The sequence below is a fragment of the Athene noctua genome, chromosome 18, assembly GCF_965140245.1.
Source record: "Athene noctua chromosome 18, bAthNoc1.hap1.1, whole genome shotgun sequence".
Lineage (NCBI taxonomy): Eukaryota > Metazoa > Chordata > Aves > Strigiformes > Strigidae > Athene > Athene noctua.
In genome coordinates, this window is record NC_134054.1 from 1091650 (window position 1) to 1110961 (window position 19312).

At 59.2% G+C, this 19312-nt stretch overlaps 2 protein-coding genes across 6 annotated transcripts in view; both read right to left on the reverse strand.

The window, feature by feature from the left end:
* Nucleotides 1-13547, reverse strand: LOC141968085 (fas-binding factor 1 homolog; the record flags this gene model as incomplete). Its single annotated transcript, XM_074922424.1, has 26 exons — nt 1-259; nt 992-1116; nt 1738-1850; nt 2224-2356; nt 2462-2599; nt 2797-2973; nt 3292-3474; nt 3873-3980; nt 4116-4231; nt 4530-4669; nt 4953-5060; nt 5577-5750; nt 6150-6250; nt 6429-6554; nt 6961-7019; nt 7731-7825; nt 8083-8178; nt 8830-9207; nt 9324-9426; nt 9792-9925; nt 10147-10291; nt 11184-11303; nt 12017-12097; nt 12657-12744; nt 12884-12934; nt 13470-13547. Coding segments are annotated over 25 exons (3129 nt in total), but the record flags the coding sequence as incomplete, so codon positions are not given.
* The window catches only part of SCO1 (synthesis of cytochrome C oxidase 1), a 21974-nt gene continuing 16130 nt past the window's right edge, over nt 13469-19312 (reverse strand). For 2 of the 5 annotated variants that reach the window (XR_012634803.1, XR_012634801.1), the window contains one exon: nt 13469-13551. The gene's annotated coding sequence lies outside the window, so the exon portion shown is untranslated. Of the gene's footprint in view, nt 13552-15622; nt 15642-16551; nt 16902-19312 lie in introns of those variants that run through there. The other 3 variants (XR_012634802.1, XR_012634799.1, XR_012634800.1) reach the window with 2 other exon arrangements.

Here is a 19312-nt window from a genome sequence, read left to right on the forward strand (position 1 = left end):
TACAGTACTGCAGGATTTTATTCTGGTTTACATTTTCATGCAGCAGTAATGAAAGTTCTTTGGTTTAGACCGACTAAATGGGGGTTTAGCTCATTATGACGACAACAGCCCCAATAACTCATCCATCTGCAGGAAAGTTCTGTGTTGCTCTGACCTCCTCCAACACGTAGCCTCTTCAGCCAGGCCCACAGAGTGTTTCTTTGTCCAACTTATGACAAGAGTATTTACATTAACTCTGCAGCAATGGAGCTGGGAAGCCCTGGAAATCCAAAGAGAAGAACACATTAACATTCTCACATCTGTGACTGCCGCCTTTGCTCTTTTTCAGCATCTCTTGCCGCATTAGTAATATCTCCTATCTCAGTTTGGACTTGTGCCATCTCAGGTTCAGGCTGCTGCTGCTTTGTATTGAAAAGGTTGCTGTTCTATAAAGGAGAAAAAGAGAGGCTCTGAGTCTCTTACACAGAGAGACTATGAATTACTATTTGTTCTTGCTCTGTGCATCTCTAGACCAAACACAGGTCTGTCTGAGCAAAGCAAACTCCCTGGCTGCGGAGGAGCCGCACACGTTCAGCGGCATCCAGGAGCTCCCGCTCAGCCACTTTCCTCGGCGGCTGGCAGTCAACAGCCGCAGGTCCCTCTCTGACTGGCAAGAGAAATGGAGGCCAAACAAACTGCGGCTCTTGACACAGGCCACTTCACATCTGCTCGTAGCCGTGGTGAAGGATCATGCCAGTGGCTACAGGTACCGCCCCCACGGGAACAAGTATGAGGGTGGGAAGCTCAGGCAAGTGGGACGTTGAAGCATGGTCAAGACAACCTGCACTAGTGACGAGAAATTCATCAAGGATAGACTTGGATCTCCAAACCCTAGAAAAGAAGCGGAACACCCTGGAACATAAAGAGAAGGTCTGGGATTGTGCTGACGATGAAATAGTGGACGACCTGGCACAGCGAACAACCGATTAATTAATGTGGCAGTGAAACTAACTTCTGAGTGTCCTGGGAGGGAACCGAAGGGGCGTCACCACTTCAGCCTCGCACAGAAGCGGCGTTGTAGGGCGCTTTCTTCAGGGACTCCAGGAAGAGCTGCTCCTCGTCTAAGTAAGCGCGGTTCTGAGAGGGGAAGGGGGCAAAGGGGAAGGGAAGAGAGAGGGGTGGATGGAAGAGGTATCAGAGGGTGCCACAGAAGGGGGCTGACAGTCCTGGCTGTCACTCAGGAGGGAGGGAAGCATCCCAAACCCTCCCTCCTGCAGTCAGCAGTGGGCAGGTACCACCCGTGGCACCCCCTGGGGTGTGGGGGCTCCCCCCGCCCCGAGCCCACAACCTCACGCTCTGAGCAAGACCCACAGCGGAAGCCTCAAAGAGCAGCCCCGCCTGGGGAAGGACCCAGCAGGGAATCGGCGGGCCGACGGGAGAGGACAGGGACATCCTGAAGCCAGAGGCCAGCTGGCTTCTCCCAGCCAGGGACACGGCGAGGACAAGTGCGACCCCACAGTGCCGAGGACCTTGTCCATCAGCCTGAGACCAGCTGTGAGGAGCCACCCGTCCTTGCTTCTGCCATCCCTCCTCTAGGTGCCCGGGTCTTCTACAAGCCCGCCCAGCCCCACAGCTCAGTAATGATCTTAGCCACAGCCTGGGCTGTCTCCTACCGGGCTCAAATCAGGTTTCACCCAGCCCTGCTCCCAACCCAGCACGTTTGAAGCCCCTTCCCACCCCAGTCGCCCACCACCTCACCTGCAGGACCCGGAACTTCATCATCGCCACCGTGGCACTGAGCTCGGCAGAGCTGGCAGTGGCCACGAGTTTCTTGAGAGCGGCCTGGAGTCCCTCGACACCTCCCAGGCTCCCTATGGAACAGGAGCCCGACTGTGTCGTGCTGCCACCATCAGAGGATCCGCAGATGGAGACAACACAGCATCCCTTCGGGTGCTGCCTGCGGGTCCCTGCAGCAGGGTCCTCGCCATGCTCCCAGGGCAAACGGGCTTTAACCCAACAGCCTCTCCCTTCCTGGCCCCTCTGCCCTCTCCTGGCACTGCCCTGGCTCAGAGCTTCGCTGAGCTCCTTCACAAGACGAGGAGGCCAACTCCTCCCGTCTGAGGTTGATACGCAGGGGAACTAAAACAGCCCCTGGGCACAGCCCAAGCCTCCCAAGAAGGGGAGTACAAGTGCAGCTGCCCCCCGGCACGTCCCTCCCCACCAGCAGCAAGCACAGAGCCTTACCTGGCACACTGGAGGAGCCTGTCAGAAGGGCACTGCAGTCCTGCCTTGCGGGCCGCACCATCGTGGGGCTGTTGGACGCCTCCTGGCGCAGCTGTTGAAGTTGGCTCCTCTGCTGAGCCATGCTCAGCCGACCCTGCCCCGTCCCGGGGAGAAAGGGAGAGAGAGAAGATGTTGACAACGGTTCGGGCCCTTGGCACGGTGGCCCCAGGCCCAGAAGGGAAGCCGAGGGGGTACTTGCCTGGTGCAGACACTCTTTCTGCTGCCTGAGCTGCTCCAACTGCCACTGCAGGGCCTGCAGACTCGACTGGTCCTGCGACTCGACCCTGCGTGCCTCCTGCAGGGCTCGCTGCCCTTCCTCGTACTTCTGGGAGGAGAGCTGCAAGGCAGAGCGGCTGGGGAGGCTGGGGACAGGGACCCTCGCTGCCCTGGGCCCAGCAGGACTCCTTCAGGCGTCCCCTCCTTCCCCTTCTTCCAGAACAGGCTTTCCCTCCCTGCTCTGGGAGGGCAGTGGAAGCCCAGCTTTGCTGCCAGCCCGTGCGCAGCTGGCAACGGCAGCGCAGATGCTCCGCTTACCTTGGTCATTCTTCTCATCTCCTCCTCCTGCAGCCGGACGCGCAGTGCAGCCTCATGCACATTCTCCCTCTCTGCCTTCAGCTCCTGGCAGAGCTTGTCCAGCAGCTCTTTCTCCCTCGCCAGCTGCTCCTCCTGGGCTCTCAGCGTGTGGGCCCGCATCTTCACCTTGGCCCACTCCTAGGATGGGCACAGGGGAAACCAGCGCATGACCCGATCCGTCCTGGATGCTCTCTCGTGTCTTTCCAAGAGATGGGAAACATCTGCCCCTGAGGAGCTTCTCGTGTGTGCCCGTCTGGGGCGCAGAGCAACTCCACTAGCTACTCCAGCAGCACCCTCACCCCCCAGCCTCGGGCTCTTCCCGGAACAGCCTCATTCTCACCACCCCAAGCGATGTCTCTGCCTCCAACAACTCGACGACTGCCCTGTAGGCAGGACCCACCCGGCAGCCTGCCAAGCGGGTGCTGGAGGCCCTGGGCAGGGGCTCTGCTGCGGTACCTTGGCCATGCTCCTCACGGGGCCCTCTCCCTCAGAGGCCACGGGCAGCGCTCGGGCCGTGGCCTGCTCCTTGCTCGGCGGCGGCTGCTGCTGGGCGTCAAATTCAGCCCGCTCGGCCGCCAGCTTCTGCGGCTCCCCCGCGTGCTGCCGCGTCACCGCCAGCTGCTCCTGCAGCACCGCGCTCTGGAGAGCGTCGCCAGAGAGGAAGAGAGAAAGCACTAAGTCCCAGTTGCTGGAACGTTTTTCTCCTTTAAACCCACCTCTGCCACTGAACCTCGGCCAACACCCAGAGGTTGCTTCAAGCCCCCGGCGCCTGGCAGGAACCCTGCGCGGAAAGCTCTGGCCCCACGCTCCTCCAGAAGCTGCAGCGCCGTGCACGCACACGGCAGCCTCTCGCACCCGTGTGCCAGAGGGTTGATCTGAGGGCGATTCGCCACACAGCTGGGTGTGGGATTGAGGAGGCAGAGGAAGGACGCTGCCGCCCAGCACCCACCTCTTTCCTCCACCACACGCCGCAGCGCAGCCCCGCTCAGACTCACAGGACCTGAGAAAAGCACCTGGAAATCTCCGCCCCACCTCACCTTCGCCTTCTCCAGCTCCACTCGCTCCAAGAGCTGCTGGGTCAGCGCTTGTTGCGCCTCCTCCAGCGATTCCACTTTGGAGCGCTCTGCCAGCAACCTCTGGTGCTCCTGGGTTCAGACACAGAGGAGACACAGATGCCACTCGCAGGCTCCATCCAGCCCAGGGACCGCCAGTGGGCAAGACCCACGGCCCATCCCCAGACAGGAGGGCTGAGCTGGGCAGAGGGCACAGGGCGGGCTCACCTCCAGCAGCCCAGTCTGCTCATCCAGCCTGGCCTCCAGTTTAGCCACCATCTCCCGGAACCGGCACCCATCCTCCTCCGCCTCCCTCTGCTGCTGACACAGGCTGTCCTGGAGCTCTGGGGAGAGGCAGCAGCGGGGCCATGAGCAGCACGAAGAGGGAAGCCCCACTCTGTCTACCCCGTATTCACAGAAAAACTGCACGCGCTTGTGCTCAGCACCTTCCGCACGTCCCCCAGGACACCATGTTGGAAAGGGAAGACCCTGAGAAGCCCAGTGACCGAGGCAGGCAAGGCTCTGCCAGCCTTGGGTCCAGGCCTCTGCCTGACTCGGAGCACCTTCTCCCCATTTCATGGGTGTCCCCAGCCCCGGCGGGGACCCCGTGGCCATTTTGGCGCAGAGGAATGGCAGACATACCCTTGAGATACTTCTCCTGCTTCTGCGTCCCCATGGCCAGCTCCTGGGAGGTCGTCTGCTGTGTGGCCTCCACCTTCCGTAAAACATCACAGAGGGTGCCGTAGAACTTCTCCATCCGATCCACCACACCGTTCAGAGTCCTGCAGAGAGCAGCGAGGGGAGGGTCACCCCGGGGGGACACACCTCATCTCCCCACGATGGAGAGGGGGACGTGTGGTGGGCCAAGGGACGGGCAGCCCTGCCCCGAACCCTTCTGGGGCAGAGCAGAGCAGTATTCCTGCATCAGCAGAGCTCAGCGTCCCTGGAGGCAGGGGCTGGGAGAGGGGGTGGCCTCTGGTGCCACGGTCCAAGGCTGCTTCCCTGGAGCACAGGGAACACCGTGGCCAGGGACCAACGCAGGGACACAATGGCAGCCATCGGTACCTGGTGTGCGAAGTGGCGCTGGTCACCGCCTCAACCTCCTGGTCCTTCAGACACTTCAGCTGCTGGAGCTGCTGCTCGTGCTCTCTGCGCAGCTCCTGCACAGACACCCTGCAGGACACGGGCAAGGAGCCCACCACGGGCTGTTACAAACTGGGGCTCCCCAGGACAGGCAGTGGGGACGAGGCTTGGTCAAGGGCCTGGGAACCAGGTCCCAGGAGCTGAGCTGGCACGGGGCTCTGTCCCAGGGCATCCACTGACAGGCATCCGCACTGGGCACGGACCACAGCTGGGGGGGACGGGCTTCTCCACTAGAAACTGATTTCTCATTGACCCCCAGTGTGTGGGCAGCAGTGACTCACTGACCGGGATAAAAGGGGGTTGGGGGAGATAAAACACTGGGCTCAGCATCTTGCACGATACAACACGTTCACTCGGAAAGGACGTCTCCAGCCACGTCTCCCTCTGTCCGGCTACAAAGCAAATCCCTATTCCAAACGCCGCCCAACTGCCCACAGCCCAGTGCTTCTGGAGGCTCCTGTCACCCTGGCCCCAAACCACTCCCCAGTTCCTCTGCCACAACCAGCAGCACCGGCCCCACACCTGCGCTGCTCGTGCCACTCTCACCTCTGCAGCTCTCGCAGACGCTCCAGCTCGGCCAAGTGCTGTGCCAGCAGCTCTGCCCGCTCCCGCTCCGCCTCCTGCCTCTGCCCCTGGAGCTGAGCCACCAACTGCTCCTTCTCCTGCCGCAGCCTCTGCTCTCGCTGCCTGCAGGTCTCCTCTAACATCTTCACCTGGCTCCTGCCCGCGGGAAGAAGCAGCGTTACCTTCAGGGCAGCAGTCGGCCCTCTCCACCCACAGCTCACACGGGGATTGCAGAGCAGAGCGGCGGCGCTGGGGGTGCGGGGAAACACGTGGCTCTCCGCAGCCTGAGCCCTGCCTGGGGACATGCTGGCCCTGGGAACAGCTCCTCCTCCTTCTGCCCCACAGGACAGGGTGGGTGAGAGCAAACCCTGCCCTTGGCTCATCTGTGGGGCTCCTCTCTGCCCACACCAGCTCCACACCCACACGGCTCTGGGCCTGCCCGCCCCAGGGACGGATCTGGGCAGTGCCCCAGCGCTCCCCCCCCCGGGGAGAGGGACAGGGCTGTAGGCAAGGCCCGTTCAAAGGAAGGGAGCACGTGCTCTCGCCTCTGGGTACCTGTGGGTGCTGTCGAGGAGATCCAGGTCCTCCTGGTGCCGCTGCCGGAGGATCTCCAACAAGAGTTTGTCCTGAGCCCGTGCCAGCTCCAATGTCTGCACCTGCCGGGCACCCGGGGAGAAGGTCCTTGTGCCGCCCAAGGGACAGAGCGCCCACAGCAGCACTTGCTGGCCGCAGCCTTCTCTGGACGGGCAGCTTCCTCCACTCTGCCTGTGCCCCTGATGCCACTGGGAGCAGGCGTGGCTCCTGCTCCCCCATCCAGCAGGCCATGGGGCTCACCTGGCTCTCCAACTCTGCTACACGGGCCTGGGCACGGAACAGCGCTGCCCGACAGCCCTCGTGGAGCTGGGCCGCGGGAGCCCCCAGCTTCCTCTCATGCAGCAAGCCCAGGCCTGGAGACTCTGCCTGCAGGGACACAGATAAAAGACACAGGCCCTTCAGCATCCGGGGCTTTGTGCTGTGGCCATCAGCCCCTAAAGGCAGGCACGTGCCCCGCGGGCAGCTCTGCCCGGCCTGTGCCTGGGGAGCTCTCTCAACACTGCGCAGGCAATGCAGGGCTGCAATGCACACGATTTACAAAGCAGCCACAGCACACACGCTTTGGCCTCACAAATACAACTCGGGGCATCTCGGAGCTCTCCAAAGCCTTGGCCTGCATCAACACAGGCTCCCAGGGATGCAAAGCAGGGCACAGCCATCCTCCTGCCCAGGGAGCACAGACAGGGCTGGGTGACCCTGAGCTGGCAGGGGAGGGCTCACGATCACCACCCCGATCCTGCACCTCTCGGGGGCACAGGCCCAGCACACCTACCTGAGCCAGCGGGGCAGGGCCCTGTGTCTCCTGCTCTCCCGGGTACAAGGCTGCAGGGACTGAAAAGGGAACAAGTCTGTGATTCAGACAGGCCAAGGGCAACCACTCCCTCCCACAAGGATGAGGGCCTGGGTCTCCTTGGCAGAGCGAGAAGGGTCCTGCTACACTCTGGCAGCTGGGGATGGGGACAGAGGCTCAGATAGGCTCACCCAGACCCGCATTCCTACCCCACCCCACGCACACTGGTGGGGACTCTGCTCTGCAGATTAAGTCTGGGGGAAAAGCACAGCTCCTCCTCCATCTCCATCAACCAGGGAGGAGGCTGGGTCCCCTCAGCCACTTTCAGTGGCCTCTCGAGTGGTGCTCAGCCTCAGCCTAGGGCAGGAGGGGGTCTGCCAGCACACAGCGCTAGTGGCACGAGGGTTGGGGCAGCAGGAGGGAAGAGGGAGAGAGGAGGGACAGCACGAACTTAGGCCCACCAATTTCTCCGAGAGAGCAAGTCCCCAGCAGCCCTCTGAAACCCCACAGGCAGCACTGTGGAGCTCAGTGTGCCTCGGCACCGTGTCCCCACCACGCCACAACACAGGCATGGTGGCATCCTGCAGCCTGGCAGCCCCCTCCAGCAACGGCTGGGCAAAGCCCGGGCAGCGCTCACATGGACAAGGGCAATGCTGCGGCTCTGGCCTTTTTCTGCCTGGTTGTTCTTGCAGGGCCGGGGGGGACCCTCTCTGCATTCTGCTGCCCAAACTCGACAACCACACAAAACGCACCTGGGGCGCTGGCATCTCCGGAGGGATCCCACTGTGCTGCCTCCGACGGCTGAGCTGAGCCTTGTTCCGCGGTGCTGAGCCAGGGGAGCGGTGGCCTGCGTGGGCACAGAGACACGGGTGATGCACAGCAGTGCCGCAGCTCAGGGAGAGGCGCCCAGACATTCTCCTGCTCAGCACTGCCTGGAGTTTTTAAACTTCAGAGCCACCTGCCCTCCCGCTTACAGAGGTGCCAGGGCACCGTGATCCCCCCGCTGGGTACCAGCGCTCCCCGTTGCCCCGTCTCCCACACACAGCTGCTTTCTGCAGGACATCCCTCCCATGGAGGACGCCCGAAAGGCGAAGGCAGCCTTACCTGGAGCTGTCTGTGCTCACTGCCTCGGCCTGCACGGCGGCTGCCTGTGGCCGTGCTCCTGGGGAGGCTGCTGGCCGGCTGCAAGCAAAAAGCATCCTATGGGGGAGAGCCAAGGAGGCGAGGAAAGACAAGATCCTTTCCCCACAACGCCAGCTCCTGCCTGGCAGGGGAAAGCCTCTGTCCCACTCAGATGAGCCAGGATTCAGCCTCTGGGCTGCAGGGGGAGCAAAGACACCTCAAAACCTCCCTCCACGCTGCTCCTCCTTGCTGCATCCACCCCCTTCCCCTGGGCAGCAGCAGCCCCACCTAACACAGCCCTGCCCACACCACGGGGCTCTCTGTCCCCAATTCGCTTCCCACTCCCCTTCAGTGGCACAAGTCTGGACCTGGGTCCCTGCCAACTCAGCTGGAGGAGAGCCTTTGCCTCAACGAGGAGGAAGGGCGGGCAATTAAGGCAGGAACCAGGAGCACGGGGAGGAGCTCGTGGGGGGGTGCTGATCCAGGACAGCTCTGCGGGACTCACAGCACTGGGTGCCCTCTTGGCTACAACCGCAAGGAGAGCCCCGAGCTGTGAGGGCACTGCGGGCTGGATCACTGGGACACAGCCCCACATTATTACCCCAACCTGAGACAAGACAGTGCTTCAAACTGATTTCTCAGATCGGAGCCCAGGGTTTCTGAGAGCCCCTGCTGGACAACCACATGCGGAACAGACGGGAGCGCTGCGGCAGTCAACCGTGCCTTTACCTGACAGGAGAGCGGCGATTCAGCCCTTCAGCTGGGGCTTCCGAGGGCTTGGCGCTCCTCTGCTGGGCCTTCGCCTGCGCTTGGGCTTTCTTGCGTGATAAGGCAGCGCTCAGCCAGTCCTCCTCCTCCTCCACTGGGGCAGGTCTAGCAGCTGCCTCCTCTCCAGCCGGGAGCTGTCTGGCGGGGCCGGGCCGCCCAGCTGCTGCAGGACTGGCCTTCGGTGGAGATGACAGCTCCAAATCCAGAATGTCTTTGTCTTTCAAGCCCCGCCAGTCACCTCGATTCCTGCGGCCCTGCACGGGCCTCTGGCTGGCTAACGGGGGAGCTTTGGAGAGGGGCTCTGCTTTGACTTCACTGTTCTTCTCGGCTGAAAACCTGCTGTGAGGAGAAGCAGCTGCATCCCTGCCCGCGAGGGGACACCGGGGACCCTGCCTGCTCCGCTGAAGGGGCAGCATGGCCGGTGCCTGGAGCTACAGACACAGAGAGCACAATACCTCACAGGCTGCCTTCTTGCCGGCTGGCCCTTGGCTGTGGAGGCCACTGAGGGCTGGTAAGCTCCAAACACAAAATCCTCCTTGCGCCAACCCTCTTCCTTCTCTGTTCAGACAAGTGGCCTTGACTCAGCACCCAGAGGAGCAGCCGGCTGCAAAGACTCCAGCCCTCCTCCTCCTCCCGCCCTGCAATTCCCACTGATGTTGCTGCCTCCGGGAAAACACCGCTGGAAACCTCGTGCCCAGAAACCGGACAGCAAGGGGTCTCCTCAGCACGGCTGGGGAAAACTTTTGTTGGGACTCAGCCCACGGCCAAAGGCAGCCGAGTTACAGACCCTGTGCAAAGGCTGCCAAGCTGCCGCAAGGGCACAAAGGGCATTTCCCCTGCAAGGGCAGTACAAATCGAGCTCGCTCGCCCAAGCCAGTGCTGCCACCTCTGCAGCCCTTCCCAGCATCCCTGGCTCTGCTCACCCGGCTGCTTCTGGTGGTACTTCTGTGCGACCTCCCTGCGCTCTCCCAGGCCTGGCTCTTCCAGGATTCTGGACGCGGAGCCTCGTCCCAGCAACTCGTCCAGCACGGCGCGGGCTGGCCGGACCTCCTCTCTGCTGGGGACACAGCGGCAGATGGGTTTCTCCCAGAGGCAGGGCTCTTCCTCCTCACACAGCCTTGCCAGCCTGCTCTGGCTCTTCTCTGCCACACAAGGCTGCTCCTGCCCCTTGCGCAGACCCACAGGCACAAGCTCAGCATCCCCCACCCACCATGGTGGCACCATCTCAAGACACAAGCCATCCCCTCCTTTATTCCCGCCCCCCTGCACTGCCCTTACTCTTCTGCCTTCTTGCCATCTCTTCCCGGGCTGCTGCCCAGTCCAATGGCATCCATCAGGTCGGTGATGTCCTCGTCAAAGGTGATCTCCTTCCTCCTCCACGTTGGGGCCGCGGTGCGCAGGGGCGTCTGGGCTGCGCGTGGCTCTGGGGGGGGTGAGGGAGAGAATCACACATGGTAAGAGGTTTTGAGCTAGGCTTGGGGGCTTGTCTCCCTTTTTTTTTTTTTTCCTCCTTCTTTTTTTCCCCCCAGCAAGAGATCAGAGCAGCCCTGACTGCTCTCAACTCAGGACCATTTACAGAGTCACTTTTAAATAGCTCTTTTCAGTGACCAAATCTCACAGCAAGTGACAAACTACCGCCTGCTCCGTGGCCACTGATGGGACATTGCTGGGTGTCACTGACACTGAGGCTTCCAGCTCGGGGGGACACCAGCAGCTTCTTCAGCTTTGCAAGTTTCCACTCGGAGAATTCCTCCCCGCCTTCGCCCCAAGTCCCTCTTCCACCAATGCACCTTAGTCCTTGCCCCAACCCACCAGCAGCTACCCGTGTCCAGAGAAGATTTTTCAGGGTGAAAGGAGGTTTGAGGGGACTACCAGACCCACTGGCATCCCTGCTGCAGCAACAGGAGTCACGAGTGCCCGTAACACGGTCACACTGCAGCTGGATCCCACCCAGAGGTGCAACTGTGCTTTGGGGTGCATCAGCAATGCCCTCAGCCACCCAAACCCTGACCCAGAACACTGGTTCTCCTCTGGCAGTGTGCAGAACAGGCTGGATGAGCTCCAAGGGAAGATCTGAGACTCCAGTCCCAGAAAGGAAAAGTCAGTTCTGTGACCTCTAGCACACTGCAAATGTCGAGCACTCGGGGAGCTGTTACCACCTGTAACCCTGCTACGAAGCTGCTCCCTAAAGGGCCATACTGGTTAACGAGAGATGCCACTAGCTGGCTTTCCTTTAACCTTCGGACATCACACAAACTCATCCAGGCTGCTGATTCATTTAATACAAAGAGGATGCATCAAGCAACCCTGCTCACCTTGCTCCTTGCTCTGTTTCCCTTGCATCTCAGGGATGCTTTCGGCACCTGTCAGAGCTGGCTTCTTGGGAGCATCCTGCTCCTCATCAGACAAGAGCCCCGACAGAGGATCATCTAAATCTGGCAGTTACCCCGTAGGGGCAGAAAATAAAACAATCAAAACAAACAAATCAACAAAACCAAGGTTATTGAGAACGACGCCTCTGTGCTCAGCCAAACACCGCTCCCCACCACGTGCACGTGGGGACAGGAGATCATCTCTGCCCAAAGCCACGAACGCAGACTCTGCACAGACCTGGGACACCCGCGAGTGTCTCGGCAGTGGGGTGCTTTAACGCTTGACTACTCTTTAGGCAATAACAAAGGGGAGGAGAAAGCCCACCTCCATCACCCCAAGCCAATTAGTGATTGGAACAGATGCTGACCTCAGGTAAAGCACAGGCTCTGACAGCCAGATCTCAGCTGTGCCAGGAAACCGGCTCCCGTCTTGGGAAGGGGGACAGAATCCCCCCCTCCCCGACACAAGGGTCTCCCAGTGCTACAGACAGGCATTAAAAACCAAAGCAGGGCTGAAAAAGCAAACGCCCTCAGGAATCCTCTCCCAGCCCCACCCTGGGGAGGGCCTCCAACACCGAGCAGTCTTGTTTCTTTTCTGCCTTTGGTCACCTCTAAGGGATGAGGTTGGCACGGGCATCGCAGGGGTGAAGGACGCTCTATGTCATTAACCAGCCGAGCCTTTGGGTGACAGAAGAGGCAAGCTACGGGCAAAGAGCAAGGACAGAGTCCCCAGCTGCCCCCACACAACCACGCGCTGAAGGGAAGTGACACCCTACCTTCAAAGTTAAATTTCCTGTACTGTCGGGAAGCAGCGAAGGACGACAGAGGCTTCTTCTCCATCGCAGGTCCAGACTCTCCTGCAAAGAGAGGCCACAGCTCTCTCAGACAAGGTCCTGCGGAGATGTCCCTTTCCCACCCTGGCCAAAGGTCACTTCTCTGGTGGCAGACCCCGTCCCTAAAAGCACATCCCGGGACACACAGTCAGTCCCCTCATGGCCCTGTGGGGTGGCAACCTCTCTGGAGGGGCCTCCTTGCAGGCAGAGAAGGAGAAAAGGCCTTGGGGAAGAGCAGGACAGGCTGGGGACAGGCACATCTTCACCACAACCCCCTGGCTCTCCTTCCACACAGACCAAGCAGATCCCTGGTCTCTGACCTGCACCAGGCAACTGCCAAGTGGCGTTTGGTGGCAGGCAGCAGCACGGCTCTTGTGGCTGCTGAGGGCAGTGATGTTACCACAGCACGACACGAGGCCGGGCCAGGGATCAACCCAGGGACAACACACGGCCACAATGGCTGGGACAGCCCCAAAAAAGACTTTTGGGAACAAAGCCAATTGTCATTCCATATTGCGGAAGAAAATACGCCCTGCTCGTCTGGAACCAGCCTACCACAAGAAGAGCAGAATCTCCTTTTCACCTTTCCCAGGGCCTTTCACGGTTGCCTGCCCTGGCCCAGAACCGGCTCTCGACGCTCCCAGCGGATCAACTTCCAGGTCGTCCAAGTCCTGGAAAGCAACAGGACGGCGACGGGAGCAGGGCGAATGCTACTCCTGCCTCAGCGCTGCTTCTCCCTTCAGAGGCTGGTGCTGGAGGCCACGGCTGCAGCCCACACGGGGCTCAGGCAAAGGGTAATTTTGCACTGACCTTCAGGCTCTGCAGCAGAGCTTGGGGCTCTCTGCCGGAGGCACTGGATCCCTGCATGCCGAGGAGGGCAGAGGTTAGAGACAAGCACACTTGGGGAACTCCTCACCCCTCGCTTCTGTGCTCCAGACCCCGCATCTCCTCCTTGCTTGCAATGGGAGAACACGTGCCCAGCTCCTCCTGGTGTGTCCCTCACCGGAAACCCCCCGTGCCTCGATTCCTCTGCTGAGATCCTACTGCCTCTGGGAGAAGCGTCAGCAACAGCCAGGCCGGTGCTTTGGGTGAGGGTCCTTCCTGCGGCGCTTCCGCCCAAGAGCGCCCACCAGGGCTGGGCTGCAGCACGACGCGCCCCCCGGCTTTGCTCCAGCTCACCCAGGGCACCCGCAAGCCCTTCTCCCGCCATCCACCCGCTCCCCTGGCCCAGCTCCCCCCAAGCCAGGCCAGAGAGGGGTCACCTCTTCAGCCACACCTCATGGTTCCCCCCAATATCCCACTGCTGACTTGGCTGGGCTGACACCAGGGGCAAGCCTGGCCCCCCTCAGTCCCAGCCCTCAGGGTACCCAGGCTCTCTCCCAAAAGTCAGGTTCACCTCTGCACCTTCCACGTCCTCTGAAAGTAATCTGTCGAAGAAATCCTCCAGGTACTCCTCGCAGAATTCATGGGGCTTTCATCTGGAAACAAGACAGAGAGACGGGAGGATGACGGACACAGGCACATTCCTGACTTGGGCACCCCAAAGGGGGATGTGCCGTCTCCCCACAGGACACAGAGGCTTTTAACCAGAGATGAACTTCACTCGGCCTCCCCAAGCTGACGGCCGGCCTTTTCAACGGCCTCTGACACGGGGAAACCCTGCTTGCTGCTTCCTCCCCCCTGAGAGACCACTGGCTGCTGCACCAGCACCTCCTGCTCTCAGCAGGGCAGCAAGAGGACAAGCATGCTGCCCTTTCAGCTGCAAAGAAGGTTCCATTTACCGACCTCATATCCCAGGAGGTCGTCAAGCAGGTCATCCACAGACTCTGAAACCAGACACATGAAAGGTGTTGAGGCAGGGGAGCTCACCACGCAGGTACAGACAAGCTCCCAGTTTCACTATGCCTCGCTCTTTTGAAATCCCCCAGCATAAAGCTTTGGTCTCAAGCTCTATCAGCATAAGGCCTTCCCACGGAGAACTGCCAGCACTTGACCCAGTATTTTGTGGATAAAAGAGTTCACTTCACCTAGCCAAAAAGGAGATTTCTTTATCAAGGAGCCTGCAACTTCCTGTTCAGTCACTGGCCACAAGCAGCCCTTCAGCTGGCAGTTCTCACCGCACAGTGTCTCAGAGTCCCTGGGCAACCCCAAAGGTGCCGCTTCAGTGTCCGGGGCTGCCACAGTGCCCAAGACAGGCACCTGGGCTTTAGGTGAGGCGAAGACCTGAACTGAGGGCAGATATTCTGCCCCGGTCCGGGGAAAGCCCGCAGGAAAGGCCTGCAGGACCCCCATAAGCAAACCCCCTCGGCGGCAGAGGCAGGCGAGCATCTCTGCTCAGCAAGGAGACGACGCCTCAGCTGCACCTCTCAGACAAGGCCCAGGAACCATCGCCGTGGCCAGGACCCCACCTGAGCCCGCTGCCCCCCCGCCTCTGGCCCCCAGTTCCCACCACAACAAAGCACCGACGGACACCGAAGGGAACGCGCCCCAGGCTACGAAGCGTGCAAACTGCTCTGGGGTTTCGCAGCCTACGGAGAAAGACCAGTTCCCTCAGAGACGGGCGCAGGTCCGGCTCCTCCTTCCCAGAACACGCCGCAGCCAGGGGCACGGGGCTCCAGAGCGCCCCACAAGCAAGAGCAAAGCCCCTCCCGGCCCCGATGGCTGGGAAACGGCCCCTCAAACGCCCCAAGCCCCGAGAGATCCCAACTCCGGCGGCAGCGGCGAGCACAGCCCCTCCCGCCCCCGAACCGAGGGGCCGGCGCCACAAACCCCGATTCCCCGGGCCCGCCCCGGCACTCCCCGCACTCACCACCGCGGCGGCCCGGCCTTCCCCCGCTCTCCCGCCGCCTTCCCGGCTCCTGCCGCTCTCGCCTCCGCCGCTCCCCGCAGGGGCACAAGGGTCTCCTCAGCGCCCGGCCCGGCCCGGCCCGCGGCAGCCCCCGTCACCTCCGGCCCGCGCGATCTCCCGCTCCTGCCGGGGCCCCGCTCAGCGCGCCCGGCCGGCCCCGCGCCGCTCCGCCTCGCCCGCCCGCTCGGAACAAGGCTGCGGCGCTGCCCGGGAGCGCAGGAAGGAGCGAGTCCCGCCGCCGCCCCGGGGAGCCGCCGCCGCCGCCCCGCTCCGCCTCGCCTCGCCTCGCCGCGCGCCCAACGGCCCAACCGCCGCCGCTCCGCACGCGCCGCGCGGCCGCGCTGCCCTCCCGCGCGGCTCTTAAAGGGACAGGCACCCCCCGCGTGCTGAGGCGGGGGCAGCGCCGGGGGCAGCGCTGCGGCCCGGGGGCAGGACGGGGCTGGAGAAGCTCTCCCAGGGCCGCGTTCATCCAGCCCCCGCCTCGCCATCAGTCTCGCACCCGGTTTTTAAAAGAGGAAATGTCAACCGCAGGTGAAGCCTTCAAAGCTTGGGAGTGCCCCAGGTAAGCTCTCCTGCTGGGCACTGCACCAAGAACGTACCGGATTGTTTAAAACCATCTGTAGGCAGCCGTTGTCTCAAATGCTCGGACTCGGGCCGTCCAGTATATCCACAAGCTGCAGCCTCATTGCCTGCTCTCCCCAGCCCAGCAAGGGCTCGTAGCTAAAAAAATACACATTCATTCCCTTCAGATAAGTCATTCTGGTCCATGAACCGTGCAACCCGCTACAGCAGCCGTTGCTGTTACGTGCCTGCGATGTGAAAAGGCCCCACTTTTCACTACAACAGTCACACTCTTATTGCTAGCAGTTCTCCATCGTTACACGAAAACATTTCTCAAGATAATCGTTGCTGTAAAATCTGATCAGAAGGGAGCCCGTAGCAAGGGCGGAGATGTGTCTTCACGCCGCAAAGCCCAAATGCTGAGAGGCTCGGGGAGTGCAGATGAATCTGCACATCTAGACTCTGGCCTTTTTTCTTTGCTCTGAAGAGCACGCGTTAGATTTTTCTGGCTCAAGAAACAAGTGTACAAACCTTGCGATGTTTAGACTTGTCTGCTCCTTGGAGCCTTTGAATGTCTGACAAGCTGTATGAATAGGCATGACAGAGGCTCATGCAAGTGAAAATCACAAAGTGCCATGATAGATCTAAAACTTAAACGTCTTTTCATAAATGACAAAGAGAGTTGAATGAGGAGGACACTGCAGGTCTTTCAACCCAAGCAAGGAAATTCCAAAATTTCAGCAAGCACAAGAAAGAGTACCGATTTTATTCCCTGTGTCTGGAGTTTTTCAGAAAGCCACTGCTTCAGAAATACACCGTATTTCACTCTGGCAAAGTGGCTATTTTTCCCACTCTGCAAAGATCACAGAGGAATAATTTGTCTCCTCTAAGGGACAGAGGCTGGGCTAGACTCAAAGCAGGCTGCGGACATCCGGGTGCCAGCTTCTGGGTACTGGATTCCAGGGTGAAATCCAGACTCCTGGGGCTGAACATGAAGCTCCTTGTGCTGTGCAGAGGATCGTTAAGCACCTCAGGAGAATGGTTCACAAAGTGCTAAAAGAAAGGGGGATCTACTTGGCGTGAGCTGAGAACCAATGCTGAGCACTCAAGCCTGGAGTGTCAGTCCCAGAGCCTGTCACTGCCTTTGGAGAGCTTGAGCAGAGCTCAGCCCCTCTGACTGGCTCTGGCTGCCCCCAGCAGGACCAGCAGACAGGAAACTGGAGACCCAAAATCAAATCTCTTCTTAGCCTGGGGATTCTGGACTGATGTTCCTCACCTTCCCAGCAGAAGTGAAGACAGGTGTTAAGAGTCGGTGTCAGAAGCAGGGGTGGCAGAAGGAAACCTGGCTGCGGCTCGGGAGCTCCTGGGCTCAGCTGGTGGACACCTTGCTCTCAGTACGTGTGGTTTTTGGTCCTATTCCTGTAGAGACACACTTCTTGTTGCACTCCCTGGGCTGGAAGACAGCTCAACCATTTCATCTAAACCCCAGGATCATGCAGGATCAGTCTCCTACCCACAGAGCCATTACGTACAGCAGGTCACACACCAGTGCCACCTCTGCACTTGTGGAGGATCCTGCCAGCCCTCAGGAAAACCCAAAGCTGCATATTCTGGGGCTGAGCAGTCCGAGCAAGATGAGCTCAGGCCTTGGGCTTGCTGCTCTGAACCCAGGTCATTGTGGTCCACCACAACTCGATTTGGGTGCCTGTGGCCTGGGAGCGAGGTTTTAGCTGCACACCCATGTTCAGAGCAATGGCTCCCTTTAACAGACACCTTTTCAAATGGAAAAAAATATAAACTAAGTTACGAAATGGTGTGGTGCAAATGCAGAGATCACTGGGTGAGAAGGCATGTCTTACCTTCTCATGAGCCTGTATCTAAGACATGAGTTCTCAGGAGCCATTACTGCTGCTGCAAGCCAGTGTGGCACAGAGGTGGCGGTGCTGCCGGCTCCCTGGGGACAGCTGTCAGACATGCTCCAACCTGGTCCCATCCCGTCACTGCTGCAAGGCACCCGGAGCAGCGCAGGCACAGCCCAACAGGAGCTGGCCCATGGATGCAGCACCAGTAGGGATGGGGCTGCTGGGCCTTTCTAAAACCAGTCTGGTCTTACAGGGCACTGGAAATTACTCTAGTGAAGATGAAGGTCTAATTACAGAGCTTATATGTAAATTTGCTAGGTTTTTTCTCAGAAATATATATTACCTAGAAATGAGCACTGTAAGAAAGCCAGAGGCTGGTGTCACACCCTCTTCTGCACTGCAGCTCTGCATTATAGCGGCTATTTCAAAAGGTAGTAAAACCACCTGGAATAAAGCAGATTATATGTGCATCAAATTGCCACTAAGATAAATTATGACTGCAGCTGTTTTCTGACACAAGGAATTGTGCTTATTGCTGCATTCCTCCTAGGGTTCACCAGCTTCTGGTTTCAATTACTTTCAGCTTTCTTGAATATAAAAGGACTAGGCTGACCTCTTCCCTGCTGGATGTCTACGATGAAAGTTTTCATGAAGAGATCAGCAAAATACATCCATGATTTCTGGGGCTGAGGCTCGGAGCGTGTGTGCTGCAGGGAGCTGCAGGGAGCACACTGCACACATGCACAGTCTAGAGCAGGACGGGATCTTTTCAACAGGGGAAAACAGACCCCAAACCAAAATGAAGACCACAGACTCAGTGCCAATACCAGGCGGTACCACACTGATGTCCCTGCAAAGCCCTTCTCTCCGATTTGGTTCTGATTCACGGACACAGGCTCTACAACTCAAACAGTTATACAGCAGGGATGTCTACTCTGGTGCCAGGGTGCAAGGGGATTTCTCCACAAAGCTTGCACAACCACTGCACATTTTACCAGAAACTTATCGAACGTGGATATACATATTAATTGGATGACATAACACAAATATCCACATGCATAAGTGAGGCTGGGTTAGTTCTAGAGGCTGGTGTCAGCAGTTTATGTTCTCCGCCTTGCCCATTGACTCCTGGGGGGCATCTCTGGGTCTGTTGGAGGAAGGCTCACAGTCTTCCTCACCTTGTACTTTTCCACTGATCATGTGCAGATTCTCTCAGCCAATTTCGTGAACAACAAGAGTGGTTCCAGATGGTTTACCACCTCTGTCTTATCTAAAAGCACCACTATATCAGTTTCTACTGCCCATACATGACTATCCATCCACTACAAAGACTAAACTAGTTAGAACCCATCTGCTTTCCAAGGTCATGTTTCTTCTTTTTGCCAAACACAGTAATTCTTGGTAAGTTTCCACAGAAAACTGCTGTTTTGATGAACACAGTAGCCCTTGGTAAGCCTCCACAGAACAGTCAGGGTAGGCAAGATTATTAAGCAATATTCAGAAATCATTGTGAGTTGCTATGAGTAAATAAGCTGCAAAGCAGGTGATCACTTCCCTGCATCACTGAGGTGAAGACCACAAGGGTGCTATCACAGCGAGCCGCATTGCCTTGCAAGGCTCTCTAGCCCTGGTGTGGCCAGGTTACTGCCCTTCATTCACATAAGGGCACCCATGGCTTGATATACCCCCCAAATTAAAGGTGGATTTACTGGTTGGTGTCTGTCTAGTTTTGCATAAAGAACTTGAGGAGAACAAGGAGGTTTTCTAAGCTGTAGCTGAGTAAGTCCCCTGGAACGCTGAAGGAACCTACTTTATTAAAGTAGTAATACACAGCTTAAAACACAGAATGAGCTGGTTCTTGCAGAGACAGGTGTCACCAGTCCTGCCCAGGCCTCCCCAGCACAGATCCTCATACTCCCAGGAACACGTACAACTGATGCAGAGCTGCTACAAGTCAGAAGCTAGATA